The sequence below is a fragment of the Mus caroli genome, unplaced genomic scaffold (genome assembly GCF_978045245.1).
Source record: "Mus caroli unplaced genomic scaffold, Mus_caroli_1 scaffold_5, whole genome shotgun sequence".
Lineage (NCBI taxonomy): Eukaryota > Metazoa > Chordata > Mammalia > Rodentia > Muridae > Mus > Mus caroli.
This window is the reverse complement of record NW_028227260.1, coordinates 22,463,565-22,491,064: the sequence shown is the minus strand read 5'-3', so window position 1 is coordinate 22,491,064 and position 27,500 is coordinate 22,463,565. Positions and strand designations below refer to the sequence as shown.

Here is a 27,500-nt window from a genome sequence, read left to right as displayed (position 1 = left end):
TTCTGTTGTTCTTTAGTTTTTCAGATGTAACCTCATTGTTGGTCAGGCTATTCTTAAACTGCCAGCTTCAAGAGATGCTCTCACTTCAGACTCCCTAGAGGGTAGACTCTAGGTGTGCCACCATGCCCAACTAAACACACTTACTATGAATATCTTATCAAATGTTTTCTCTCTTTTCTATAGCTCATGTATTTTGTGTGTGGCAATAGTGTGCCACAGCACACTTGTGGAGCTGAACTACGAGTATCCATAAATCAAAGGACCTTTTGCAAGAATCGGTTCTCTTCTGCCACCATGTGGGTCTTGGGAATGGTTGCCAGGCTCCACAGCAAGCACCTTTACTCACTGAGCAACACTGCCAGCACTCAAGATTTAACTATTCTTTCACAGTGGGAACCACGGACTCAAACTATCAGGGAGTAATAGCGATAGTGAGAGAGATGATAGAAAAAAAATGAGATCCAGGCTTAGATTTTTTTCATTCAATTTTATCCACAGTTTGCATCGGTAATATACATTTAGTGTTCCATTTATTTTTAAATGCATCAGAAAATCAATTATGATAAATCTGTGACTAATACAAACATTTCTGAATTCTCCAAAAAATTCAGTTAGAAAAGTCATTAATCTAGCATTCTATAAAGATAATTATTAAACAAATGGTTATGCATTTTTACTCATTTCAGTTCAATCATATCCAACATCACTTCTTTCTTGTGCCATATGGTCATAAAGTTTAACAGAAGTAACTATCTAATGATATTTTGGGCCCAATAAAATATTCTTTGTTTATTCAATCCTCCTCAAAGCACAAAACCACCCAAATAATGATAATGATTCTTAAAACAATAATTGATGAAGTAAATATATGTCATAAAAACAATTAGCATAAAATTTACACTTAAAAACTACTAAGAGAAATATGTTAGGGTTTTGGTATATGTTTGTCATTGTGGACTGTGCTGAAAAACTGCCTTAGAAGTGATGTTGTTACTGCCTTTTGGCACAATAATAGTTGAACTGCTGTGTCAAGGACCTCAAGGGGACCCATCGTGAAAACAATTTGTACTTGCTATAAAGAAGGAACACCAAAGTTCTGGTATGTTTTCTCTTTAAGGTAATATTTAACTGACAAGTGAAATGTAGTAAAAGAATTGTCTACGAAAACGACAACTATTTCAATAATAACAAAGCACAAAACTACTTGGAAAATAATACAAGATTAAGTAATAAGAGCAATTCTAGAGTACAATAACCAGGAGAGAAGTGTGAATGATTGTTTTGGTTGTTAAAAGTTTTTAAATTTGTAATGCTGTCAACTGTCAAGGTTAAAAATTCATAAACTAAGGTACTTACTAAATTACCTATATTATCCAAATTTTCACTAAGGAGATTCATAATGTCATTGGGGATATTTTCAGATCCAACTATTTAGTCATAACTAATTTGATCAAATATTTAAATAATAAATTATTAATAATTTAATTCTTAAAACTTACAGTATAAAAAGCTTTGACTCTTTAATAGTTCCAATTTGACTTCTGGGGAATGTAAAAACATATCTGTATTCTGAAGCTAAGATTGAAATGTATGGTTTCATAATGACTGATCAAAAAAGTTGATTTATTCCTAAAACCAATCTTTACCATAGTATTTGGCACATGACATTTTACACTTCATAAATGCCCTTTGAAATATCCTAGACCAACATTTTTACTAAGTTGCATCCATATTAAGAGGTAATAAGTGCAAATAATTACACACTTAAGAAATGATACTTGCTTGGCTATACAAAAGTGAATATGTAGGCTCTTTTATAGGAAACTGAGTTAGTCGTCACAGTAATGTTTTGGAAAAATTCCTGCATTAGTATCACCGTAAGTTTATCCATCTCGAAACAAGCAAGGACTTAATTAAACATACTATTCCATGAACCAGACTGTGTTAAATTCAACATCAAGTTACTTGAGGATATTTTATACATGCTCCAGAAAGGGCCAGATTTTGAATCAAAACCTGTTTCTTTAGTGGCCGCTTTCTGAATGTGGAAGGCAGCACTGATGTACTGAAAGTTCCAATAAGTTTAGATAAGAACCCAAACATAGCAGTTGCATCCAAATGTCCTTGACAATTAGTACTTCCCTAGCTTTCCAAAGCCTTACTGCTTTGTGTAATGTTCTCAACACAGAAATAAAATACTCTTAAGATAAAGTGATTTAAACGACGATTATGGTTTTGCAAAATTAAATAGCATAAATTAAGCATATTAACATTTTTGACAACATGAAATAACCAATTCAAGGGAAACTGCAATGGATTAACTAAGAAACCACCAATGTGAGGGGCATTTAAAACCTCACATTATTACTGACCATACAAAACCTACCAAAATATTTAAAAATCCCATTGATTCTATTAATACATAAAAAGAAATTGCAAAAATGCTTAAGACTATTTAAGATTCATCAATTACACAGGCACTTCACATGTAAACAACCTACAGTATAACTGAAAATATTTTGGCACCAACTGATAATACTAAAGAATTGAATAATGCCAGGGTTTTGATTTTTCTACTCATTTTTTGCTAAGAAACAAAGACAAAATATTGAAGAGATTGTTTATAAGCTAGAAGTATATGAAATAACTCAAATATAGAATTGTTTTCCTAAAATATGATTACTTTACCTAGATGTTCACTAGTATACAGTGATGTAAAAAATATTCAACTTAATGTGATTGCTAAATTGAAAGTATATTTTCAATTTTGTATCAATTTGCATTTTGAAAATTCTTTAAGGTTACTGAGTCACAAAATAAAAGGAGAATTTTAATTTATCAAAAACTCTTATGAAATTAATCCAATTTTCCTCCAAAAATTGCTTGGACCACTCAGAGTTTATATCTGATAATTTATTGGAATTTTAAAAAAGAATCCTAAGGCAAACTGTTTTTATTGGACATTCTTCTTCATGGTTTTGAGATATCTGAAATCATTTCAAATACATGAAATTATACACATATAATGTTTGTAATGTCACATCAAGCCATAGAAAGCTGAGATGCTTTTGTGGTAGGTAATTCAAGGAGGGCCTGAACTGTGACACCAACTTTTACAAGACCTCGCTCTTCCAAAATATGGTGAGGCAAGCACAGTCTCTCCTGGGAAAAGAGAAAAAGAGATTTGAATGTTCATATTTTTTCACAGTTGAATAAAATGTTGAGACAGAAATGGAGATTTAAAATTATTTAGGTTTTTTTTTTTTGAGATTCCAATTCTCATTCTTCCTTTCAAACCCACTCATAAACCCCTCCCTTCAACCAAACACAAAGAATTCAATTAATAAAAATGATTTATTTATTTATTTATGTATTTTATGAATATAGATGTTTTGTCTGCATGTACATCTGCGCAGCAAAAGGAGGAACAGATCCTATGGGACAACAGTAATAGATGATTGTGAGCTGCCATGCGAGTGCTGGAAGTTGAAATGAGGATCTCTGGAAAAGTAGTTAGTGTTCTTAACTGCTGAGCAATCTCTGTAGCTCCTAGAGTCAGATCTTTTAAATATGCTTTCTTTTCAAACTCAGGTAAATAATATATTAATTCCACATTTACCTTTTAAATATTACAATATAAAATATGGTTAGATTCATACCATATGGTAAGAAAGGGATTATAGAGATTAGCTTGGTCACTAATGCCATCGTTTTATACACAAACCTCTTTCTCTACTCAGAGTTACGGACTAGGTCACCATTATCCAGTCTCTACTATCTTACAAGTGCCTCTCATCTATCTTCCCACTGAAGTTGTTCTGATCCAATGATGCACATACATATTTGACTACTCTGTTACATCAATCTTTAAACAGTGCTTTACTTGAAACTTTCTCCCTCTTTTGTTTTCTTATTTATTTATTTATTTGTTTATATTAGATATTTTCTTTATATACATTTCAAATGCTATCCCGAAAGTTCCCTATACCCTCCCTCCGCCCTGCTCCCCTACTCACCCACTCCCACTTCTTGGCCCCGGCATTCCCCTGTATTGGGGCAAATAAAGTTTGCAATACCTATCCTCTTTTGTTTTCTCTGATACAAATGTGTTTAGTTCTTCAACTTAACCTACATCGACTGGGCTTTCAATTGCAGCTGTCTGTACCAAGCCTCCTTTAATGTCGTAAATATTTCCAAGCACACTACACTCATTCTTCTCTTTGTTGCTACAGTACTCCTTAGTATTCTCTGGGATCATTTTAACTCTCACTTCCTCCCTGATTTCCAAGTCTTTATTTCCACTAACAGAACATATGGCAAATTCCAGTGAGCCACGGCCAAATGTTAAATGGTCTGGATACATAAAAATCAACATGTCCATGACAGAATGGCTTTTATAAGTGAACCTGAACTTTTGAATTTTGAATCTCAGTCATTTTTCAGACTACATTGAAACAAAAATAGGAAGTTTAACAGCCTTCACCTCCTTTACTTCTGTAACCAAATTGGTATTCACTGAATAATATTGAAGATATCTAAAAGCACCCTTATAAAAATGACTTTTGTATCTCAGTAGTCATTGCTACATTTTGTGCCCCTGAAGTATTTTACTCAAATATCTACCTAATCAATTAAGTTGATAGTATAAACAGAAGTAAGTTTCAAAGCACAGACAATTCTTCTCTCCTCAGAAACTACAAAAAGAACAAATCATAAATTGTGATGGTTTGCATATGCTTAGCCCAGGGACTGGAACTATGTGGAGGTGTGACACCATTAGGAGGTGAGGCCTTGTTGGAGTAGGTGTGTCACTGTGGGAGTGGGCTGAAGACCCTCATCCTAGCTGCCTGGAAGTCAGTATTCTAGCAGCCTTTAAATGAAGATGTAGAACTCTCAGCTCCTTCTCCAGCACCATGCCTGCCTACATGCTGCCATGTGTCCCACAATGAGGATAATGGACTGAACCTCTGAACCTGTAAGCCAGCCCCAATTAAATGTTGTTATTTATAAGACTTGCCTTGGTCACAGTGTCTGGTCACAGCAGTAAAACCCTAACCAAGACAGTAATCAATGTCAAACAAGAAGAAAATGACCACAAAATGAGAAGAGGGGAAAAGAGGAGTGGGGAGCTGTACTTCAAATGAAACCACCAAAGAGCGAGCATGAGCTGGCCCTAGCATCACCCCCCGACATATATGTACCAGATGTGCAGCTTGGTCAGGGGCTGTCCCTGACTCTAATGCCTACCCGAGGACCCTATTCCCTTAACTGGGTTGCCTTGCCTGGCATCAGAGAGAGACCATGTCCTTAATCCTTTAGTGACTTAATGTATCAGGGTGAAATGCTACTGGGGGGGTACCTTTTCTGGGAGGGGTTGGGGGAGGAGCTATGGATGTTAGTGGGAACTTAGATGACAGGGAGTGCTGTTATTGAGATGTAAAGTGAATAAATAAATAAATTAATTAATTAATGGAAGAAAAGTGGCTATACTAAGTAAAAACTGGGAATGAAAGGATCAACCATATTGTCTCATTCCATGTACATGAACCCCTAGGAAATGTAAAGTAGTTCATACTGACAGAAAGCAGATTGCTGGTTATACCAGGAAGCATGGCTTCCAGAAACCCCTGGGGAAAGTTTGGGAACTAAATTGTGCTGATAATTTTAATTAGATAAAGAATTGTTAGGGCTGGAGATGCAGGCCAGTGCAAAAGTGTTTGGCTGCCAGAAATGGAACATTAAGGTAGACTTTCAGAATTTTTAAAAAGGCATGAAAGTATGAAATTTCATGTTTTTATTTATGTGTAGATTATTATATATTGATATCACCTCAATAAAGATGTTAAAAATAAGAAAACATCCATATGAACCTTATTATGTATTGATATCACACCAATAAAGTTGTTGAATAATCATAAAATGTCCTAGAGCAAAGAAATAGTAAAATAATTACACATTACATCTTCCAAGTTTGGAATAAAAGTAAATGGAAACTAAATATAAAACTCTTAAATTCCTAAAACAAAAATATTTTTAAAAATCATGTAGAGCGGGACAGTGGTGGTGCACACCTTTAAGCCCAGCACTTGGAAGGCAGAGAGGCAGGTGGATTTCTGAGTTTGAGGCCAGCCTAGTCTACAGAGTGACTTCCAGGACATCCAGCCAGGGATACACAGAGAAACCCTGCAGCAAACAAACAAACAAACAAACAAAACAAAACAAAAAATGTAATACCATGCAATAATAACAACCAGGGAAAACAAACATCTCTCATGCTCATGGATTGGCAGGATTAATATAGTAAAAATGGCCATCTTTCTGAAAGCAGTCTAAAGATTCAATGCAATCCCCATCAAAATTCCAAACCAATTCTTCATAGAGTTAGAAAGAGCAATTTGGCCAGGCGGTGGTGGCACATGCCTTTAATCCCAGCACTTGGGAGGCAGATAATTTCTAAGTTTGAGGCCAGCCTGGTCTACAGAGTGAGTTCCAGGACAGCCAGGGCTATACAGAGAAAATCCCTGTCTTGAAAAACCAAAAGAAAGAAAGAAAGAAAGAAAGAAAGAAAGAAAGAAAGAAAGAAAGAAAGAAAGAAAGAAAGAAAGAAAGAAAGAAAGGAAGGAAGGAAGAAAGAAAGGAAGAAAGGAAGAAAGGAAGAAAGGAAGAAAGGAAGAAGAAAGGAAGAAGAAAGGAAGAAGAAAGGAAGAAGAAAGGAAGAAGAAAGGAAGAAGAAAGGAAGAAGAAAGGAAGAAGAAAGGAAGAAGAAAGGAAGAAGAAAGGAAGAAGAAAGGAAGAAGAAAGGAAGAAAGAAAGAAAGAAAGAAAGAAAGAAAGAAAGAAAGAAAGAAAGAAAGAGCAATTTGCAAATTCATTTAGAATAACAAAAAAGCCTAAGATAGCAAAAACTACTTTCAATAATAAAAGAATTTCTGAGGGAATCACCATCACAGATCTCAAGCTGTATTAGAGAGCAATAGGTGCAACAGTGATTTAAAAAAAAAATGCCATGGTATTGGTACAGAGACATGCAGGAAGATCATTGGGATACAATTGAAAATCCAGAAATGAACCCGCACACCTATGATCACTTGATCTTTAACAAAGGAGCAAAAACCATCCAGTGGAAAAAAGACAGCATTTTTAACAAATGGTGCTGGTTCAACTGGTGGTAGAAAAAAAACTGGTTCAGCATGTAGAAAAATGAAAATTGATCCATGCTTATCTCCTTGTACAAAGCTCAAGTCTAAGTGGATCAAGGACCCTGCACAAAGCCAGATAGACTGAAGCTTATAGGGGAGAACGTGGGCAAGATCCTCGAACACGTGGGCACAGGGGGAAAATTCCTGAACAGGACACCAATGGCTTATTCTGTAAGATCAAGAATCAACAACTGGGACCTCATAAAAGGGCAAAGCTTCTGTAAGGCAAAGGACACTCTCAATAGGATAAAATCTTTACCAATCCTACATCCCATAGAGGGCTAATATCCAATGTATACAAAGAATTCAAGAAGTTAGACTCCAGAGAACCAAATAACCTTATTTTAAAAAAATAGGGTACAGAGCTAAACAAAGAATTCTCAACTGAGGAATACTGAATGGCTGAGAACCACCTAAAGAAATAGTCAACATCCTTAGTCATCAGGAAAATGCAAATCAAAACAACCCTGAGATTCCTCCTCACACCAGTCAGAATGGCTAGGATCAAAAACACAGGTGACAGCAGATGCTGGTGAGGATATGGAGAAAGAGGAACACTGCTCCATTGCTGGTGGGATTGTAAGTTGGTACAACTACTCTGGAAATAAGTTTGGTGGTTCCTCAGAAAATTGGACATACTCAGAAGATGCTCCAACATGTAATAAGGATACTGCCCCACTAGGTTCATAGCAGCCTTATTTATAATAGCCAGAAGCTGGAAATAACTCAGACGTCCTTCAACAGAAGAATGGATACATAAAAAGTGCTACATTTAGACAGTGGAGTACTACTCAGCTATTAAAATGATGCATTCATGAAATTCTTAGGCAAATGGATAGAACTAGAAAATATCATGCTGAGTTAAACCAATCGCAAAAGAACATACATGGTATGCACTCACTGATAAGTTGATATTAGCCCAAAAGCTACAAATGACAGACCACATGAAGCTCAATAAGAAGGAAGACCAAAGTGTGGGTGCTTCAGTCCTTCTTAGAAGGAGAACAAAATACTCACAGGAGCAAATATGGAGATAAAGTGTTGAGCAGAGACTGAAGGAAAGGCCAGCCAGAGATTGTCCCAAGTGGGGATTCATCCCAGATACAGTTACCAATCCCAGACACTATTGTGGATGCCAAGAAGTACATGCTGACAGGAGCCTGATATAGCTGACTCCTGAGAGGCTCTGCCAGAGCCTGACAAATACAGAGGCAGATGTTACAGCCAATCATTGGACTGAGCAAGGGGTCCTCAATAGAGGAGTTAGAGAAAGGACTGAAGGAGCTGAAGGGGATTGCAATCACATACATAGAACAACAATATCAACCAACCAGACCCCTCAGAGCTCCCAGGGACTAAGTCATCAACAAAGGAGTACACATGGCTCCAGCTGCATATGTAGCAGAGGATGGCCTTGTCAGGCATCAATAGGAGGAGAGGCCCCTTGGTCCTGTGAAGGCTTGATAGATGCCCCAGTATAGAGGAATTGAGGCCAGGGAGGTGGGAGTTGGTGGATAGGTGGAGGAACAGTCTCATAGAAGCAGGGGGAGGGAGGATGTAATACGCTGTTTCTGGGAGGGAGAGAAACTGGGAAAGGGGATAACATTTGAAATGTAAATAAAGGAAACGTCCAATAAAAGATTTTAAAAATTTAAGGCATCATATAGAAATCACAAATAGTAAGAAAACAGAAAGCAAAATCAAAGTACACATGGGTTCACTGTTTCTCTTTAAAAAAATAAATTGTGTCTATTCAGTTGAGTTAAAAGTTTCATCTGATGAAAAGTCAATGACATCACTGTTTAAAAGAGAGCTGAACACAAAGTAATTGAAATCTCGGAGTGTCACTTTCCTCAGTAGACATCTTAACATCAGGTTTATGAAATCCTCAAGATTGGGAACATTTTTATTATAAATTTTAATCTATTAATGTCACTGATTTGATTTTACAATACTGCAATTACTTTTTAAAATACAAGCCAATTCATATGTGGAAAGCCTTTTGGGGTACCGCTTGGCAGGAGTCTGACATTGGCCAAGGACAAGGAAATGGGCTTCAGGCAGGAATCTGACATTGGAAGTAAGCTCAGGCAGGAATCTGACATTAGGGCTTAATAAGGAAGTAAGTTTCAGCAAGAATCTAACTTTAGGCTGTAATAGGGAAGTAGGGTAAGGCAGGAATTTTAGTCTTAGGATGGAACAGAAGAACTAGGCTTCAGGCAAAATTTAGGACTTGGACAAGGAAGTGGACTCAAGTATTTTGGTCATAATGACAAGCCCTTTTAAACAACTGCCATGGGAGTAATCACAGGACTTTGCTTACTGCTTTGTTAGTTCCTTATTGTACTGTATGACCAAAATACTTGCATGTAATTAAAATGGTATAAAAAGTGGATTGGGAAATTAAATTTGCCTTCAGTCTCAGAATTGACTGGGGTCATACTACAATGTTGTCTGTCTTTTTTTCTTTTTAATCCTCACTCCCGTGCTGGAGAACCTGTTGACTGACTGAGCAGGCTTGGTCATTCATACTCATTTTAAAGTTCCAAATATGTACACACACACACATATGTGTATATATATATATATACACCTATTTTTTAAAGTTTTATGTGCATTGGTGTCTTGCCTACATGTATGTCTGTGTGATGGTTTCAGATACCTAGAACTGTAGTTACAAACAGTGCTCTTGAGCACTGAGCTATCTCTCGTGCCCTGTACCAAAATTTATAATTTGGCAGTTTCATTGTTTTTAATATAGTTATACTAATATGTAACTATATTAGATGGAATTCAAAATTTATTCATGAAGTTACAAATAAGAACTTGAGTATAGTTCAGTAATAGAATGTGTGCTTTACAGGTATGAGGCGTTGGGTTCAATACGCAGCATAACACTAAAGAGCAACAAGGGGTCTAAATGTCCCTCAGCAGAACACCAGCAACACCAATTAAATTACAACAGCAATGGTTTCACAATTAAGCTTCAGTTGTCACAACTAAATTCTGTTTACTCAGTTGTAGCTACGATTAGCAAACATTTTACATATAGGTAGATGCTTAATAAAGGCCCTCTTTAAAAGATTTTAAAACACTGTAATTACATATATGTGCATGAAAGAGACAAAAAGAAGATACTCAAATTTGTGTTCACAAAGTGTTATCCATCCCCCACTATGAAGATGATTTTACTTTCCTTGTAACAGATTAATAGTTAAATGGCAAGTTTGTCAGATAATTACCTGTGAAACACCCAACTTTTTGCAAGCATCAAGAAAATTTTCTACATTTCTTCGACATTTTGCCATGCTCAGCTTGGGCTGTGAGGTAGAAGAAGAGAGACACACATCATAAGTATTCTTCTAAAAGAACTTAGTTGATATTGGAAAATGTATTATGGGTATTATTTAAAGACAGTCTTAAAGGAATAGCAGTAATCTATTGACACTACTTACCACTGCTGGTGATGGTACATGAATGCTAGCTACAGAGCGTGGCCTTATGTGATTGGCCAAATGGCAAAGAACAACTCCATCCATCAGTGCGGCTCCTATGTCATCAGGCAAAATGACTTTTAATCTGGATTCAAGATTCTATAAAGAAATAAGGATAAATTGCAGGTATCTTATGTAAACACGGTGTACATTCACATTATTAATCATGTGAACAAAAATTGAAAGAGCATTAAGAATAAAAATTCAGTATACTTTATGAATTTGCTGAATTAAACCCGTTCCTGTAAAGGAGATGCACAAGGTCAATGTGACTTACATTGCGAAGCTGCCTTATCTGTTCACGCTCTTCCCGTAAATGCTCCATCTTTCTTCTCATTGTAAATCCTGGATCTGCTGCCCCATATTCTTGACGAGATGCACGACTGAAGGCTGTATAGAAATAAAAATTCCCTAACTTTTAATAAAGATAATCCAAAGACCAACCATCCATGGAGAAAGAGGTGTGATCAAAAGCAGACGTACAGAACTATAGAAGATGTTATTAATACTACATTCGAATATTTTAATATTTAGCTACATAGTACAAAATCAACAGGCAACAAAAGTTCAGTGACTTCTAACACTTACATATGTTCTTACTTAACAATATGTTATGAGAAACTTATGACCCAGGTTAAAAGGGTTGATTGCACATATGTTCTACCTCTAAAGAAAAAGAGGAAATTATTCTGGAAGGTCAAGATAGTTATTTTGGAATAATTCAATACCTTGCCAAGTAAAATGGATCCATTTCCTCATGGGCATGCTGAATGCAAAAGATCCCTGTTTTAAACCACAATCTAATGGAATGCTATAATTTCAAACAGTGTTTTGTCTGCTGTCAAGGGGCTTATTCTAACAGCAGTCACAGCAGAGAAGAAATAAAGACTGCAGGATACCTAAGGCAGGAAGGAGGTGACAGGAGGTTGGAGAAAATGGGGAAGAAAGAAATGATGGCAGAAATTGTAAAGGCAAAGAAGATCAAGAGAAGAGGGAAAAGAAGCTTTGAGTACACAAAATTACAGATTCCAAAGCATTTAAACTGAGAAACTCTAGATTCAACATAGACAAGAGATTTTATTTAAAGACTATACCTGATCTAGGCTTCAAGCCAAAGGGACCATGTGAAAAGCCATCAGACCGGTCATATTCCTAAAAAAATAAATAAATAAATAAAATAAACAAAAAGAGGAAAACCTTTGTTGTTTCAAAGTCACCAAGGTAAACCAAGGTACTTATTCATACCCGCTCCAATTTTCAGATTTATTTCCATTGTTTCCATGAATAAAGTCAACTTCAGTTTCAACTCAAACTGATATGTTAATGTTTTTAAAAGTCAATAAATATTGCTAAGTTACTTGGGTATGGATTTTTTAATTTTCCTTTAATTTTTAAAAAATAAGTTGTGTGTGTGTGTGTGTGTGTGTGTATGTGAGAGAGAGGGGGGATGGGAAGAAATTGGGGGAGAGGGAGAGGGACAGAGAAAGTCAGAAGACAACTGGGAAGGCACTTCTCTCCTTCATTCATGTGAGTCCTTGTAACTAAACTGAGTTAGTCCAGCTTGGTGGCAAAAGCCCTTACCCAGTGAAGTAGCTCACCAGCCTAGATTCTTATAGAAAGAAAAAAAAAAAAACAAAAAGAAAGACCATTAACAAGGTGGGACAGAGTTTTTTTTAAAAGAAGAATCCAGTTAGTCTCTAAAATAAAGAAGCACATTTCAATGAAAAGATTTATCAACCTGGACTATGTATCTACACAGACTTAACACTTAGCAGTGGCAAACTTGAGACCAGTCCTCATATTTATATGAACAGGGGTTTCAGAATATATGATCATAGATTACTGTGTCTTCCTTCTATTATTATTTCATTATTTCAAATTGCTTCTGCAAGCTGTGGTGAGCTATCAAAGACAAATGGAAATAAATCAGCAATTGGAATGAAAAGCTTAAGGTATATTTGTCGAAACATTTATTTTTAATGTGAATAATTCCATGCAATTCAAATGAGATTGTTGTAAACATTAAGTGAGGAGATTGAAAGTGCTTTAAAATTTTTCTAATTTATAAAAAATTGATAACTATAATGCACAGCAGTGACTTATTACTCAGGGTGACAACTCTGGGAAGCAGGCAGGGCCAAAACCTCAGTTACTTCTCTGTCATTTACTGATTAGGCTAATTGAGGAAGCAACTGGTCTTTCCCACTACAAAATCATAAAAGCACACAAGTAGGACTATATTTATGTTCAAATGAAACATAGGGGCTTTGTTAAGATGATATACAAACAGGCTTTAGCATTTTCTTTTTCACATGCAACGGAAGCAGTCAGAATTCTGCAGGGTGTCTGCATCTTCTCTAGATATGCTAGGCAGCTCAGTGTGGATGTCAGCAGAGCTACAATACACATAGTCATGAGTCTACCCATCCACAGCCTTATATGCTGTCCACATTTGTTAGGTTAAATTGTTATAAATTCCTGAACAGGAATTCCAGTCATCCAAACACAAGCAAAAGTTATAAAATCAATATAACTTAGCTGGAAAAAATGACATTAATATACCACCTGGTAGACACAGTCCATCATATCATAGATCAACTATGCAAACCCCAGTGTAGTCATGTCTACCCCTACATTTGTTATAACTTACAGAGAAAGGGTCTAAAAGCATGCAACTATGACAAACGTTAGGTCATCCTAACTTACATTGTTCCCTAACACCACGTGCATCATTTTACTTTCCATGTAATTTAGAAATAGGTTTATTACTTCCATGCTCAAAGCTATATCAATTTTTAATAATACAAATCATGCAGACTAATAAAGAATGAATTCCAGCTTTCTAAAAATGTAAATGCACTTACATAAAATGTACATAATCAAATTTATACAATGAATTCAGATCAATTAAACAGTTTAAGACCTAAATTCACCAAATGAACAGTTATTTTCTTGCTAATGAAAATGGACTGTAGAATACTAAATAAACTAAGTGAGATACTATTTAAAATGCTTTATTTTTTTTATTACGTATTTTCCTCAATTACATTTCCAATGCTATCCCAAAAGTCCCCCATACCCTCCCCCCCACACCCCTACCCACCCATTCCCACTTTTTGGTGTTCCCCTGTACTGGGGCATATAAAGTTTGCGTGTCCAATGGGCCTCTCTTTCCAGTGATGGCCAAATAGGCCATCTTTTGATACATATGCAGCTAGAGTCAAGAGCTCCGGGGTACTGGTTAGTTCATAATGTTGTTGCACCTGCAGGGTTGCAGATCTCTTTAGCTCCTTGGATACTTTCTCTAGCTAAAATGCTTTAAATTTATTGTTGCAAAGCAATAGATTAAACTAAGTTAAAAGAACTAGTCATTCAAACCATCAGAGTATTTGAACAGCATGTTATAATTTATGATTTTCATATACCAACTCTCCCCTTGTTCTTTAGATTTCATATACCTGCAAAAGTGTAACCTCCTGTCGATAGGAACAACCCACTGCAGGATTGTTTCTCGTGGAAAAAGGACATTTCTCTTGCATTGTTTTCAGACCTAATTGGTTACAAGGAAAACCAAAGGCCATTGCTCAATGCTCAAGGGAAACTTTCACAGTAAAATTCCAAGGCCATTGTTAAGATCTACCACTTATTTTAAAATGTTGAGAGATAAGACAGCATACATCTCAAAGTAATGTAGACTTATGTTCCACAGAAAACTATAAATTATTACAATTTACTTGGAATATTTACAGAAAAAGATGGTAATCATAATTTTTACAGACAAGACTTGTACAAAATAATCAAGCACAGATTTTTTAAAGTGCATAAATTAGTTTATAAAAATTAAAAATAAGATTTTTTTGAGAAAGGAGGAAAGGAAGAACTCTTTGGCAAACACGTAAAAGACAAATCATTAAAACAACTTGTACCTCAGATGATACCGGAGACTGTGCTGACAAATGAGCATTATCACTCTCTTGCTAAAATATAAAAATAAAAACATGAAAGATGAAATTAAAATACACAATGATGATTTTAACATACAAAAAGACAATGGAAGACTGAGCCTATAAAATATCCAAGGAGGAATTGACAATGTAAAATCTGGAATCTTGCCACTTAAATGTTGTTGGTGAACTACAGTACAAGTATTCTCAGTGAATTTGTTAGACATGAATGATCTCTGGCTCCAACTAATAATAAATCAGATTCAATATAAGAAACCCTAATGATTTATAAGTATTTTATAGAATCAGAACTATAGTCTCGGTACAGTAGATTAGATGTATAACCATCTGAGACCTATCAATGAAAGCTAGCAAGAGGTCATCATAATTAATAAGAAACTATCTGGAAGATAATGTATATTAGTATAAATAGAGAACTATTTACAAAGAATTTAATTGAATAAAACAATAAAGGGCTAGTAGTTTTGAATAAATAGTCTAATGTTAAAATAATGCAAAAATCTTGACATCTAACCTGGAAGGTGAATACCACATAAAACAAATGCTCATTTGACAAATGATATCTGGACACCTACTATGTCAGATAATGTTCTAGACACTAAGATAAGGAAATTTGGTAAAATATCATCCTTAGAGAATGTCTCAGTCTAGAGGGAAGAAAGATTCATGTGAGCGGTTATTAGAACATTCCCAGTCTATGTATGGCCTAGTAGGAAATCACAAAGAAACTGTGGAGGAAAGGAAGGGATGCTGAAAAAAGGTAAGTTTTCTGAGAGCAAGTAACAAATCAGCAAAAGCTAGGTAAAGCAAAAAGATAAGAATGAAGACACAGAGCAATAAATTTTAAAAAAAAAGATGACTGTAGAGCAAGCCTGTGTTCCTGCAGATGACAATGGTGAAAGGAGGGCAAGCTGTGAGGTTCTGTTGCTATGGCTACCAGGGCTTTTATTAAAATGGACAAAGAATTTACGTTTAAGGCATTGGTGAAACTGAAGGTTTCTAAACAAAGGAACAGCCTTCTTGTATTTTCATGTATTTGTATTCTGAAAGCAGCAGGAAAATGGACTTAAGGGATAAAAGTGGTGGGAGAGACATTCAATTGATAAAGTGTTTGTAGTATAAACATAGAGACATGAGTTAGGGTACTCAGTACCCACTTACAATGGTGAACTGGTGGCATGTTCTGTGATCCCAAGAATGAGAAGGCAGAGAGAAGAGAATCTTTGATCTCACAGACCAGCAAACCTAGCTGAATCATGGAGATTCAGATTTACTAACAGACATTGTCTCAAAAAAAGGATGTTGAAAAGGACTAAGGAAGACACTGGAAGGTGACAAAGAGCTCACATAGATAGATAGATAGATAGATAGATAGATAGATAGATAGATAGATAGACAGACAGACAAAGAGATAGAGAGATGATATAAAGACAAAAATCAAGGAAGCTACTGTAGGAAACCAAGCAAAAAAGACCAAAGAAGCAAAGATGGAAATGAAGGTGGAGTGTGTAGACAAAATATTTCAGTGCCTAAAAATAAGAAAGAGAAATAGTGGATTTAGTAATGGAATAGATATTGACGCAGTTGGGGGAAAATTGATAGACAGAAGGCAAGGAGGACAGCCAAGTTGAACCTCTAGCTTGGAGATCAGAGAATGTTTTCTGTGGAAGGCTAGATAGTAAACATTTTAGACATATGGTCTAGGTGGTAACTGCGTAAATGTCAGTAGGATAGAAAGGCATCTATATGTAAATGGTTGCAGATCTTTTGTATTTAAACTTCAATTACAAGCATAGTAAGTGAGCTCTGTGCCACCTTGCCAACTTCTGATTTGTCTAGAAGGGAGATACTGATTTGATAAAGTAGTTATCAACTTTGCCTGCAGTGAACTCAAATGGAAAACTCTTGAACATGTCACTTCTCTCTGTCTGTCTCTCTCTCTCTCCCTCTCTCTCTCTCTCTCTCTCTCTCTCTCTCTCTCTCTCTCTCTCTCTCTCTCTCTCTCTCTCTCACACACACACACACACACACACACACATCAATTCAATTTGAACATCTGAGAGTAAGATCCAGACATCAGTATCCTTTAAAAACTAATCAGGGCTTCCAATGTGCAACCTTGGTTAAAAACAACTGCATCAATTTAAAAAGCAAACGTGTTTGGAGAAAATGTGGGTGAAAAAGAACATATTGAACCCTTAGTTGAGGAACTTAGATTTCAATCAACTACAATGGAGGACACTTTACTACAAATGCCTAAGGCTTAATGGTAAGTAGGGACTAGAGACATAAACTAGGTGTGCTCATCAGGTACACTGGCATTAGTCCTCAAAACTCTGAGCATTGATAACAGCACTTTACAGTGCATATGGTGGGTTATGACATAGAGAGAAATAAGAGGTAAGGGTCAGACAGATATTGTAAATCTCAATAGAAAGCCAGCATCAGGTATATACGAATTGACTGGGGTCATGAACAGCAACATGTTAGGAAACACACCTACACAAAACCTGCCCTCAGATATACCGCAAACGCTAACAGTGAGCTAGCTAGTGGGAAACATTAGAAACAACTGTGTTTTTTTTAAGTCACCATAAATACTATTTGATAGAACATGGAAAGAAAACAGTTTTTGAGTTAGGCAGAGGTAATTCATATAGATCTTTTTTCCAGTGTAATTTTATTTCTGAAAAATAAATTTCAGATGCCCTGCCAAGTACTAAGCATCAAATTGACTACCAATTCCCTAACCAAATACATAAAAAACCTGGGGGCTTTGGTTATGAAATATTGTTTCAGCAATGGTGCAGCAGAAGCTGTAGAAGAATGTGAAATGCATAAAAAACAATTTTAAAATTTAAAACATCTTGAACAGATTTTGTGACAAAAGTTGTTTTAAAATCTTAGACAGAGCCAGTCTGTCAAGAGGTAAAAGTGCTTTCTTCCAAAAACTGACAACATGACTTCAACTTCACTATCTAAAATCGAAGGGGAAAGGAGAGAAAAGACTCATTAAAAATTGTCCTCTGATTTCCACATGCATGCTCTGGAACACACACACCCACATTTGTGCCCACACATCAATACACACACAGGCACAGTTTTGAAACGGATGAAGTCTCACCTGACCAACACGCCCTTTGGGAAAATAAAGTGGGAAATGACAGCAAATGGAAATGGAAAGGTTGCAGATTCCTAGCAAACCACAAAGCTCTACAACTATTTTAGAAATCATGTTCCAGAATGCACCAGAAACAAACTGATTAAATTAGTAACCATATGAAAATGCTCAGAAATCTTCATTATTGTAGAAAATGCACACCTTAAATCAGTAACAAAGCAGTTGACAGCTGGGCTCCATTAACTATCACTGAGCCAACTAAATATGCAAGGAAATCATTCAAATCACCCTTTGTCTCACCTCCTCATTCTCATTGCCACTTGAATTCTTCCTTGTTGATTTGTACTGAAAAACAATTCAAATGCATGGTTTATTTTTTCCTTGAACATGTGAAATTTTTGTTCATAATGGCACGTAAGGCTTATTGCTACATTGGTACTTTTATTAACTTACCTGCAATGAAACTTATGGACACAGTCAGTTTAAACAGTCTTCCTATTCACACATACAATGCCATGAGTGACACTGCTCCAAGACCTCAAAATATGCCAAGTAGCATTTCATTCCTAAGCCAGATCCATTTCCCATTCTTTCAGGTTTGCAATCTCAGGGCTATCTTAGAAAAGCAGCTGTCAAACTGTAGGTCGTGAAGGGCTTGGAGATCACGTATAAGATACCCTGCATATCAGGTATTTACATAATAATTGATAAAAGCAGCAAAATTACAGTTATGAAGTAGCAACAAAATAATTGTATGCTTGGGGTTACCATAGCATGAGGAACTGTATTTAAGTGTCATGGCATTAGGAAGGTTGTAGAGTCTTGCTTCTTCTAAGTTCACTCTGTTCAACAAGTCAAGTCAATTACCTTGGCTAACTTCTGAATTCTTAAAACTACCATCCTATCCAGGGTTCTTAGAATCTCCCACCTGGTTTGTCATTTCACTATACTAAAACATGAGCAATTGTTTTAAGAAGCTGAGCTAGAGATGTGGTTCCTACTATCTCTGAAACTCTGGGTTCAATCCTCAGCACAACAAAAGAAGTAATCTACTGATTTCAGGCTTAAAGAAACTGCATTAAATGCATATACCAACTTCCCAATGATAGTAATAGTGCTAAAAGCTAACATTTAGAACTATTGCTTAATATACATACGTCAGTAATGACTGCATTATATGTATTGAAAAGTTTAATCTTTATAACAACTGCATAAGGTATACATACTATTATCCCCCAATTTATTGTGAAACATAGCGATAGATTGTTCAATGTAAATTATCTATGTGATAAAGTGATGCTTAGAATCAAAATCACACAGTGTGTCAATCATTAGAGTTCTTAGTTTCTGATTCTCTACCAAAATGCAATGAATTCTGCTTCAAGTCGATGGTAGAAACAGGAGCTCATCGAACTTCTATCTTCAAAACTACTAACTCTCAGATCATGTCCCAAACTCTTTTGCCTGATATTCAGGGTTCTATTTAATTGTCCCTCTTATGTAACTCTGTCTTTGATATCTCTTGGAAAAAATATATGACTTACCTAGTATTTCAGTCCCAAACTGAGGTGTATGAGGAATTACAGATAGACCTGTTCCTCTAATGTATTTTACAGCTATGATTAATAATGGACCTTAAGCTCCATGTTCTAACTTTCTTTCTGTTTTTGATGAAGGTTGAACCTATAACTTTGAGCATACTAAGCAACTTATCTATGAGTTACACCCACGGCCCTATACAATTTTTTATTTTCCTGACAACAGAGGAATACTTTTTTGACAGTTAATTTTTTATGCAATGTCCTAACACTGACATCTTCTGACAATTGAGAAGAACTGCACATGCCCTTAAAGCATTTCTCCGTGACTGAAGATTATGTTTACACCTACATTATTGCATATGAAAGAAATGAAATAAATGAACACTTACTGAGTGACGGTTCTGTAACGGTCATTTCAGATATTATCCTATTTTATCTCCTAGCAACTTTAAAATATAATTGACACAGTAGAAGAAATGTGTCAGCCATCAAAACTAAAATATTTAATGAACAAATGCTTTTAAAGCAAGAAACACTTGTCTGTGATAAAGGCTCACTAAGCCCTCTATTAACTCTAATAAGTACAAAATATTTTTAAAACAATGAAACTGTTTAAATGTTAGTGTTTGTTCATTTTATATCAAGCTCTCCACAACAAAAAAGAAACAACACTGTAAAGGCTTTGAACTTGAATTTCAACTGTCTGATTAACAAACTACTTCACTTTCCGGGCCTTATTGTCCATGTATGCAAAATAGAAATGATAACTTCATTAGTGATACTGAAGTTTTCTAAGGGGTAAACTGACTAATATGTGTAAATATTCATGACAGTGCCTGACATGTGATAATTCTGATATAAGTGTTTGGATGAATATAGTCAGTATAGTTTTGTTATTTGGTGATAAAAGAAATCAAAGAAATGACAAAATTGCTCAGAAATTCAACATCAAAAATAATTCATCAAAGGTCACCTATAAACATATTTTATTCAATGCTTTGCTTTAAGTTTTCTTGAATTAAAAAGGTAGGCTAAGATAAATGCCAAGCTGCAAACTACAAATGGCTCTGATAAAAGCGTTCTCACTGGGATGACCTCCCCATTTCCTTCCAACGTCTTTTCCATGTGTGATTATGCCTCATATTGTCCAATTAACCAAAAAATAAGTCTTAAAATAATCAATAATTATTTGTTCAAAGTTAGTTTAATATATTTAAGATATTTGCTAAAACATACATTGTAATTTTGATATGTTAATTTCAAACACACGTTGCTTCCCAATATATGGAAAGACATTAATATAAATTCTACCAAACATAAAAATATAAAATAAATACTATTTATTAGTGGCATGAATTTGAAATAATGTGTAACTTAGCAGAGTTATGCCTGGATAAAATGATTGTTATTCAGTGAGAAGAGGATTTAAGGAGGTAGAGAACAACACAGCTTGCTATTTAGGGTACAGGACCAGGTTTGCACTGCTTGTATGAGTCAATTCTAAGAGTAAATGCTCACTAATATCAAAAATGATTCTAAATCCTGATGAGACCTGAAAATACAGTAGACTTAAAATACAAATAAGTAGTAATTCAATAGAAATTTGGAATAATTCATATGCTTTAGTATTTTAACTTATCTTTACTAAAAGACCATCTTAAGAAATCCAATGCATCAAGTGTAGTGATACACACCTTTACTTCCAGCACTTAGGGGGCAGAGGCATGTGGATCTTGGGGAATTTGAAGACAGCCTGGTCTACATAGAGAGGTCCCGGACAATCAGGACCAGATGTATCATGTCAAAGGCAGAGAGACCCTATCTCAAAACAAATCTACTAATACAAGAAAGTATGGACCAGTCTTCAAGTACTTATTTATACAGGCATGATTAAATGCTATCTGAAAAGACTTCTGAACTAATTAGTGAAACCAATTCAATGAAAGTCTTTTTCTGAGCCAGGCTTAGTGGTTCTGGAATACCAGTATATAAGAGACAGAGGTAGGAGGATACTGATTTGACGCTAACCTAGACTACATTGTGAAAATCTATCTCAAAAGAATAAAGAAAAAGAAACATAAAACTAATTGCCACAATTAGCAGTGTAACACACAAACATTCATCTTTTTTAGCTACTTGAAAATAATCACAGAGTGTATTGGTAATTTGAATTACTAAAATTTTGTGGGTATATTTACATAGCATATTTCTACCATCCAGACAAGGGCAATCAGCACAAACACAGTTGTAACATTTAACTGGAGAGTTAAATATTATTAATTTAAAACAAAAGTGTCAAAATCCAAAAGTAGTAAGTATGAAACAAAAACAAAATTTATAATTTATTAATTTACCTTGAAATATTCTTTTCTGATCTGCTTGCTCCGTCTCCTCTCTTCATTTTGCCAGATTATAGGCTGAGATTCTGGCCACTGTTGATCAACTATTTGATCCTTCTGATTTTCTAATGGCTATAATAAAAAAAGTCTTTTTAACTCAACAGATGACTACCAAATAATACATGTGTTATTAATTTTATTTCCCCTTACCTGCCATGCAAGAGGTGATAATGGTGAATTCCCTTCATCTGCTGGGACACTAAAAAATTAAAGTTGCTTTAATATTTCTTAAGGTATTTTAAAAATCATTTCACATACTTTATAAACAACAAATTTGTCTTCGTATCGCTTTAAGACAGCAACATAAACACTATCCATATCCATGTTTCATTTTGTTGTGTTGTTTTGTGTTTTATTGTGTTACGTTGAGATTGCGTCTTACTATGTAGCACTGGATGGCCTGGTACTTAATACTAGCCAAGAGGTCATAGCAATTCTCCTGCCTCAGCCTTCAAAGGGCTGCAATGAGAGGAAGTAACCACCACATGGGTTAGTAATATATAAACTGAAATTGATAAAACTAACCAATTGTGAATACCTACGAACTACTGTTCTAAGAGAAACATCAACATGGGTTTATTGTATATTAGCCTTATACATAGGCCAACCTATTTTGGAGAGTACAAATTGACTACAATATGTACAAATCTGCAGTAAGTACACAGAATATTACTGAAAACAAGTTACCGTTTTATAAAATCATGTAATAGGATCAGTGAGGTGAGTGGGTAAATAAAGGTTCTAGCTTACCATCAAGCCTGACAACCTGAGTTAGATAGAACCCTGGGTTCCAGATAGTGGAAGGGGAGAAGTAACTCCTTGAATTCTTGAAAGTTGTCCTCTGACCTCCACACCTGTGCCATAGCACACATATATACACATGCACACACATATTAAATAAATACATGAATAAATCCTTTCTTAAAGGCCAAAGAATTCAGAAGACAAATACTTGATCATCTCTTGAATCACTGATTATGAGCTTCATCTATGACATAAAAGGGGCTATGGAGGACCTGTTCCAGCTTCAAGGGATCGAATATCCTCTTCTGGTCTCCATGGGCATCCACAACATACATACATGTGGCATGCACTTACAGAGACACAGAAACAGACAGATTACAGACATATATACACACCCAAACCCACTCAAAAGGTTCAAAAATCTAAAGGACACAGGGTAAAGCTGGATCATGATGGCTCACAGTGGTCATCTCAGCACTCACAAGGCTGAGGTATCACCATGAGGTAGAGACCCAGCTGGGCCATCCTGGGCCACAGAGTAAGAGCTTATTTCAAATAGACAGAGAAAGGATGAAGAAAAGGAGAAATGGGTGAAGGAAGAGTAAGAACAGAGAAGATAGTAAAAATTTTAATAAAAGTAAAAAGGACATCTCTATCTCTAGGGAGTAATAAAATATATACAAATAAACTAAATAATTCCAGAATTTATAGATTTTCTCCAGTGGAGATAAAGTACAAAATTTTAAGCACAGTAACTTTATGTACAAATGAGATTTAAATTTATAGAAATTATAGAATATGTAACAATACATAAACAACTGGATGACTTTGTAAACTAAGAAAAAGAAACAGCAGCAGAAGATGGGTAAGAAAAAGGAGGGAGGGTGGAAAGACAAAACTCTAGATCCCTTACCTCTTACCAAATACAGACATCTATCAATTAGACAAACTTACTTTAAATGTAAATAAAGAATCTGAGAAATGGATAACAAGAGATGAATGTCATGCTTGGCCTGGGTTGCTACACTGAAAACATTTCCACTCCACAGACCAGGGAGAAAGAAGCAAGGTAGATGTCAGACAGTCCCTAAATTTAGAACTCAAAGAGAAAGGGGCACATATAGCCCACAGGACAATATAATAATGAGGCAAGCAAGGAAACAGAATAGGATAGCAACCTAGAGCTGTATTTGGTTTGGCTATGGGTGCGCACACGCGCACATCACACATAACCACAGACATGCGTGTATTACCTCTTCAAATAAAGCACTTGCCAGCCTGCCTATTTCACCTTCACATGTCATACAATGCACACATACCTCTCTGGACTATGCATCTAACAATCTCTAACCCCACCCTCATTGGTCAACACACACACACACACACACACTCACACACACACACCTCTGAACAATGGAATATCATAATATCGAAATGAGGACAATTTCTCTTCAAACATATTTCCAGATTTTTTTTCAGGAGTGAAGTTCTACAGGCTGATCTGACCTGAAATGATTCTTGAGTACCTGTACAGTAAAGCAAAACTGTATTCCACAGAGAAGCTTATCAGGGAAATCACTTATTTGTTAACTTATGATTGAGCACTGTTGGGAGTGTATATAGAGCAAGGTTCACAGAAGTGGAGTCAATAAAATGTGATCAGATTCTAGAAATATTCCCAATAATCAGCATTATTTGGTAATGGATCAACTATGCAGTTTGAGAGCAAATGACAAACTTAATGTAGGGTTTTTCAGATGCTTCACAATAAGAATGGAGATAGCACTTTCTGAAGTGGGAAAAAATCCAGAAGAACCACATTTAAGTGCACAATAAGACTGAGTGTAAGTATGATATGAGGAATCAGGCATTTGTACTGTACATATAAGTGGCAATAGCAAGGAAACAACAAAATTCGCCATTCTGTGGTATATATTAATGCACAGCTTAGACATAAACAATATAATGTATATTGATGCACACATGTATATAAACACTGTGGTAGATATCAATGCACATTTCTATATATAAACATTTGTATATACTGATGAACATGTATATAAACAAATGCAAATATGCATATGCACATTTTGAAGAACGGTATGCTGTCTTGAATATAGTGTATTGCCCCCAAGGTTTGAGAGCTTGAACTTCAGCATTGTGTTGTAGAACTGGTGAAATCTTTAGGAGTGGAACTTAGTGAGGTCAAGGGTGAGCCTGTCATTAGATGGGATTATCATTGTTATATAGGAGCTTCATTTGCTCCTTATGGGAATAAGATGCATTACATTAAAAAAAAAACCTAAAAGTTAAATTTATTACTAAATCTCTCCGGCTTTCATCTTACTGTGTGAACTCTTTTATACATGCTTCCACCACAGAGAGGCTGGCTACTGTGAACCCCTTATGACAACCATGCAGAACTGAGCTGACTCCTAAGAAATCATGCAAAGACAGTGAAGAATGTAGGCAACATCGAAATCAGACCAGGATATAGAGTATAAAAATAGAAATGCGATAAATCAAAGAATCATGATCCTAAACTCAAAGGGTGCCACTCGAGAGAGTGCAGCAGATGAGGCTCTGATCTGAGATTGAAGATAAATTGAAGCTCATTTTAAGTTTATGATTAACCTCAAACTTCTAACCTTTATCATAAAAGGTCTGAGTACCCATTAGAAGGTGATAAATGGGTGTTGCATTGTTGGATTTGAGTTCTACAACCTCTGTTCTTTAATGATACAGAGAAACAATTTAAAACTAAGCAAACCTGAAGAAAGGACTTAGGCATGGAGACTGGCACAGTGACTCAAATGGAAAGTAATGGCAGCTGAGCCAACATGAGTGCGATAGGAAGAGAGGATGAAAAGACGATTAGCACAACATTAATTTTGCATGACTGGCTGTATTAGGAAAAAGACATAATAATGAGGTATTTGCAAAGTCTCTGATTTGGGAGACTACATAAGAAGTTTCACATTCGCTAGGGTAGATGGACCATACAAGAAAAGATGGAGTTGCAGATAGAAATCTACATGGAACAGTGCACTCTCAATGGAAATAATTGAGTAACATGCACAGATCTGAAGTAAACTTATTGTTGTCAATACTGTTACTGTACATTAAGACTTCAGTTTCTGGGACTGAATCCCAGATAACTCAGTGGTTAAGAACACTGGCTACTGTTCCAGAGGACCTGAGTTCAATTCTTAGTATCCACATGTCGGCTCAGAAATGTATGTAATTCCATTTCCAGCTCACCAGACACCTTCATACAGACATCCATGTGGGTTGGCAAAAATATCAATTCACATAAAAAATAAATGAATGAATTAGACAAATAAATAAATAACTAATAGATTTCAGGTTCTGCATTAAGACAAATATGAGTTTGCATCCTGACTCTCCCACTTACTATGTGATCTTGAGAATGTTATGAGAATTTCTGAGTTTCAGTTTGCTTATATATAAAATGAAGATTTCCACAGTAACAGTATCCTAATTGTATTGTGATGATTGGATAAAGCAATCCAATGAAAGAGCTAAGAACACTGCACATAAACCCTAACACCTAATAGTTGGCAACTCAGTATGTAACTCTTCATGCCTATCTTTGAAATTTTTCACTTATGCAAGTGTTGAGCTAGGAGTTAGATAAAACATAAATTTGATACCACAAAGATCAATAAATAGAAATTTTCAGATCTTCTAATTCTCTTAAAATCTTATCTGTAAACCTAAGTCATTAAACCAAATGAAGAGTTTAGTAAAACCCAATGGGAAGAAATGAAAATGCAAACAGTAACAAAAAATTCACAGCCAATGATGAAGAAATAATTATACCTGGTGGTAACATCCAGTTGATAAATATTTGTGAATAAATGAAGACAAATGGTAAGTATAAGTAAATAGAATCATGATCTAGGTATTTGCTTATAGAAAGCCAAATTGAACTGATGTTGTGACATGTTTGATTCCTATGTTATCTACTTATATTAAATCTGCATCATATAACCAGGAAAAAGACCTTTTAAAGGAAAATCACTCTCAGAGTAGCAAGTCTCATTTCAATATACCAAATATAAGGACTATGATATGTTTATACCTCTTTTCACATTCCACAGTTTGTTTCAGCTTATTTCTCATGACAGAAGTTGAGTGATTAAGAATCCTAGAAGTAAATCGACACAGTGATTACAAACTATACTGAAGAGAAAACATTGCACACATATGACATATTTGTCCCAAATAAACTACACCTAAATTCACGAAGATCATTTCTAGAAAATAATACTTCAATGCTATTTAGATTCAGATGCCAATTAACACATTCTTTAATGAAAGATTTAAGTTCACCAAATGTGTTTTGCATCTTGGTTTAAAAACACTTTCTCTATAAGTTTGGATGCTATGTAGCCATTGCATGAATACTGTGTGTATATCTAAGTCTGACTTACAGAGAATATAAAGAAATAAATTAGGTATCCTTTTGAGTCATTTTCTTTTTATAAGCATAGAAAATAACATGAGTTATACTGGTAGTTTATAATCACTTTGACAAAAGCCAAAAAATAAACATTAATTTTAAAAGCAAAAATCAGTGTTAATGGACAATCCTTTCAAAAAATTCAAAAAAACTTAAACTTTGAATAGGAAACAGTATTGGAACAAAAATAAAAACTAATGTATCCCTATAAAGAGAACTATTTGTCCATGGCTTTACCCAATTCCAAGTATTAATCTCCCTGTCAAATGTGGCAAATTAGTAATTATCTTTAATTAAAATAAATGAACATATGTAATCATTTTTATTATTATACATATAAATGTAAATTAATTTTTAAATTAGTGCTGCAATAAACTACTTTTTAAAAGAATTCTTTAGACATTAACAATCTAAAAACTATTAAAAAATCTGAATACATTGCATATGAACTAAATACACACTATGATGACTAAAGTGCAGTCAGGTGGTGCCAGGCTCACATCTTCACTAGCTTGGCTCTGACCATAACCTCACTAAAAGGATGCAGAGATG

At 35.3% G+C, this 27,500-nt stretch overlaps 1 protein-coding gene and 1 non-coding gene across 7 annotated transcripts in view; both read right to left on the bottom strand.

The window, feature by feature from the left end:
- Positions 1 to 497: 497 nt before the first annotated feature.
- The window catches only part of Lrch2 (leucine rich repeats and calponin homology domain containing 2), an 86,862-nt gene continuing 59,859 nt past the window's right edge, over positions 498 to 27,500 (bottom strand). For 2 of the 6 annotated variants that reach the window (XM_085837979.1, XM_021153736.3), the window contains 10 exons: positions 26,568 to 26,633; positions 21,869 to 21,917; positions 21,674 to 21,790; positions 18,079 to 18,123; positions 14,619 to 14,669; positions 11,787 to 11,844; positions 10,970 to 11,082; positions 10,654 to 10,791; positions 10,441 to 10,518; positions 498 to 3,162 (listed from right to left, as the gene is read on the bottom strand). In XM_085837979.1, coding sequence (XP_085694105.1) covers positions 3,043 to 3,162; positions 10,441 to 10,518; positions 10,654 to 10,791; positions 10,970 to 11,082; positions 11,787 to 11,844; positions 14,619 to 14,669; positions 18,079 to 18,123; positions 21,674 to 21,790; positions 21,869 to 21,917; positions 26,568 to 26,633 — 835 coding nt within the window. In that variant the 3' untranslated portion in view covers positions 498 to 3,042. The remainder of the gene's footprint in view (positions 3,163 to 10,440; positions 10,519 to 10,653; positions 10,792 to 10,969; positions 11,083 to 11,786; positions 11,845 to 14,618; positions 14,670 to 18,078; positions 18,124 to 21,673; positions 21,791 to 21,868; positions 21,918 to 26,567; positions 26,634 to 27,500) is intronic. The other 4 variants (XM_029473654.2, XM_021153737.2, XM_085837980.1 and 1 more) reach the window with 3 other exon arrangements.
- LOC115030213 (small nucleolar RNA SNORA35) lies at positions 14,157 to 14,285 on the bottom strand. Its single transcript, XR_003835822.1, has one exon. It is a non-coding gene; the product is annotated as a small nucleolar RNA SNORA35 (small nucleolar RNA).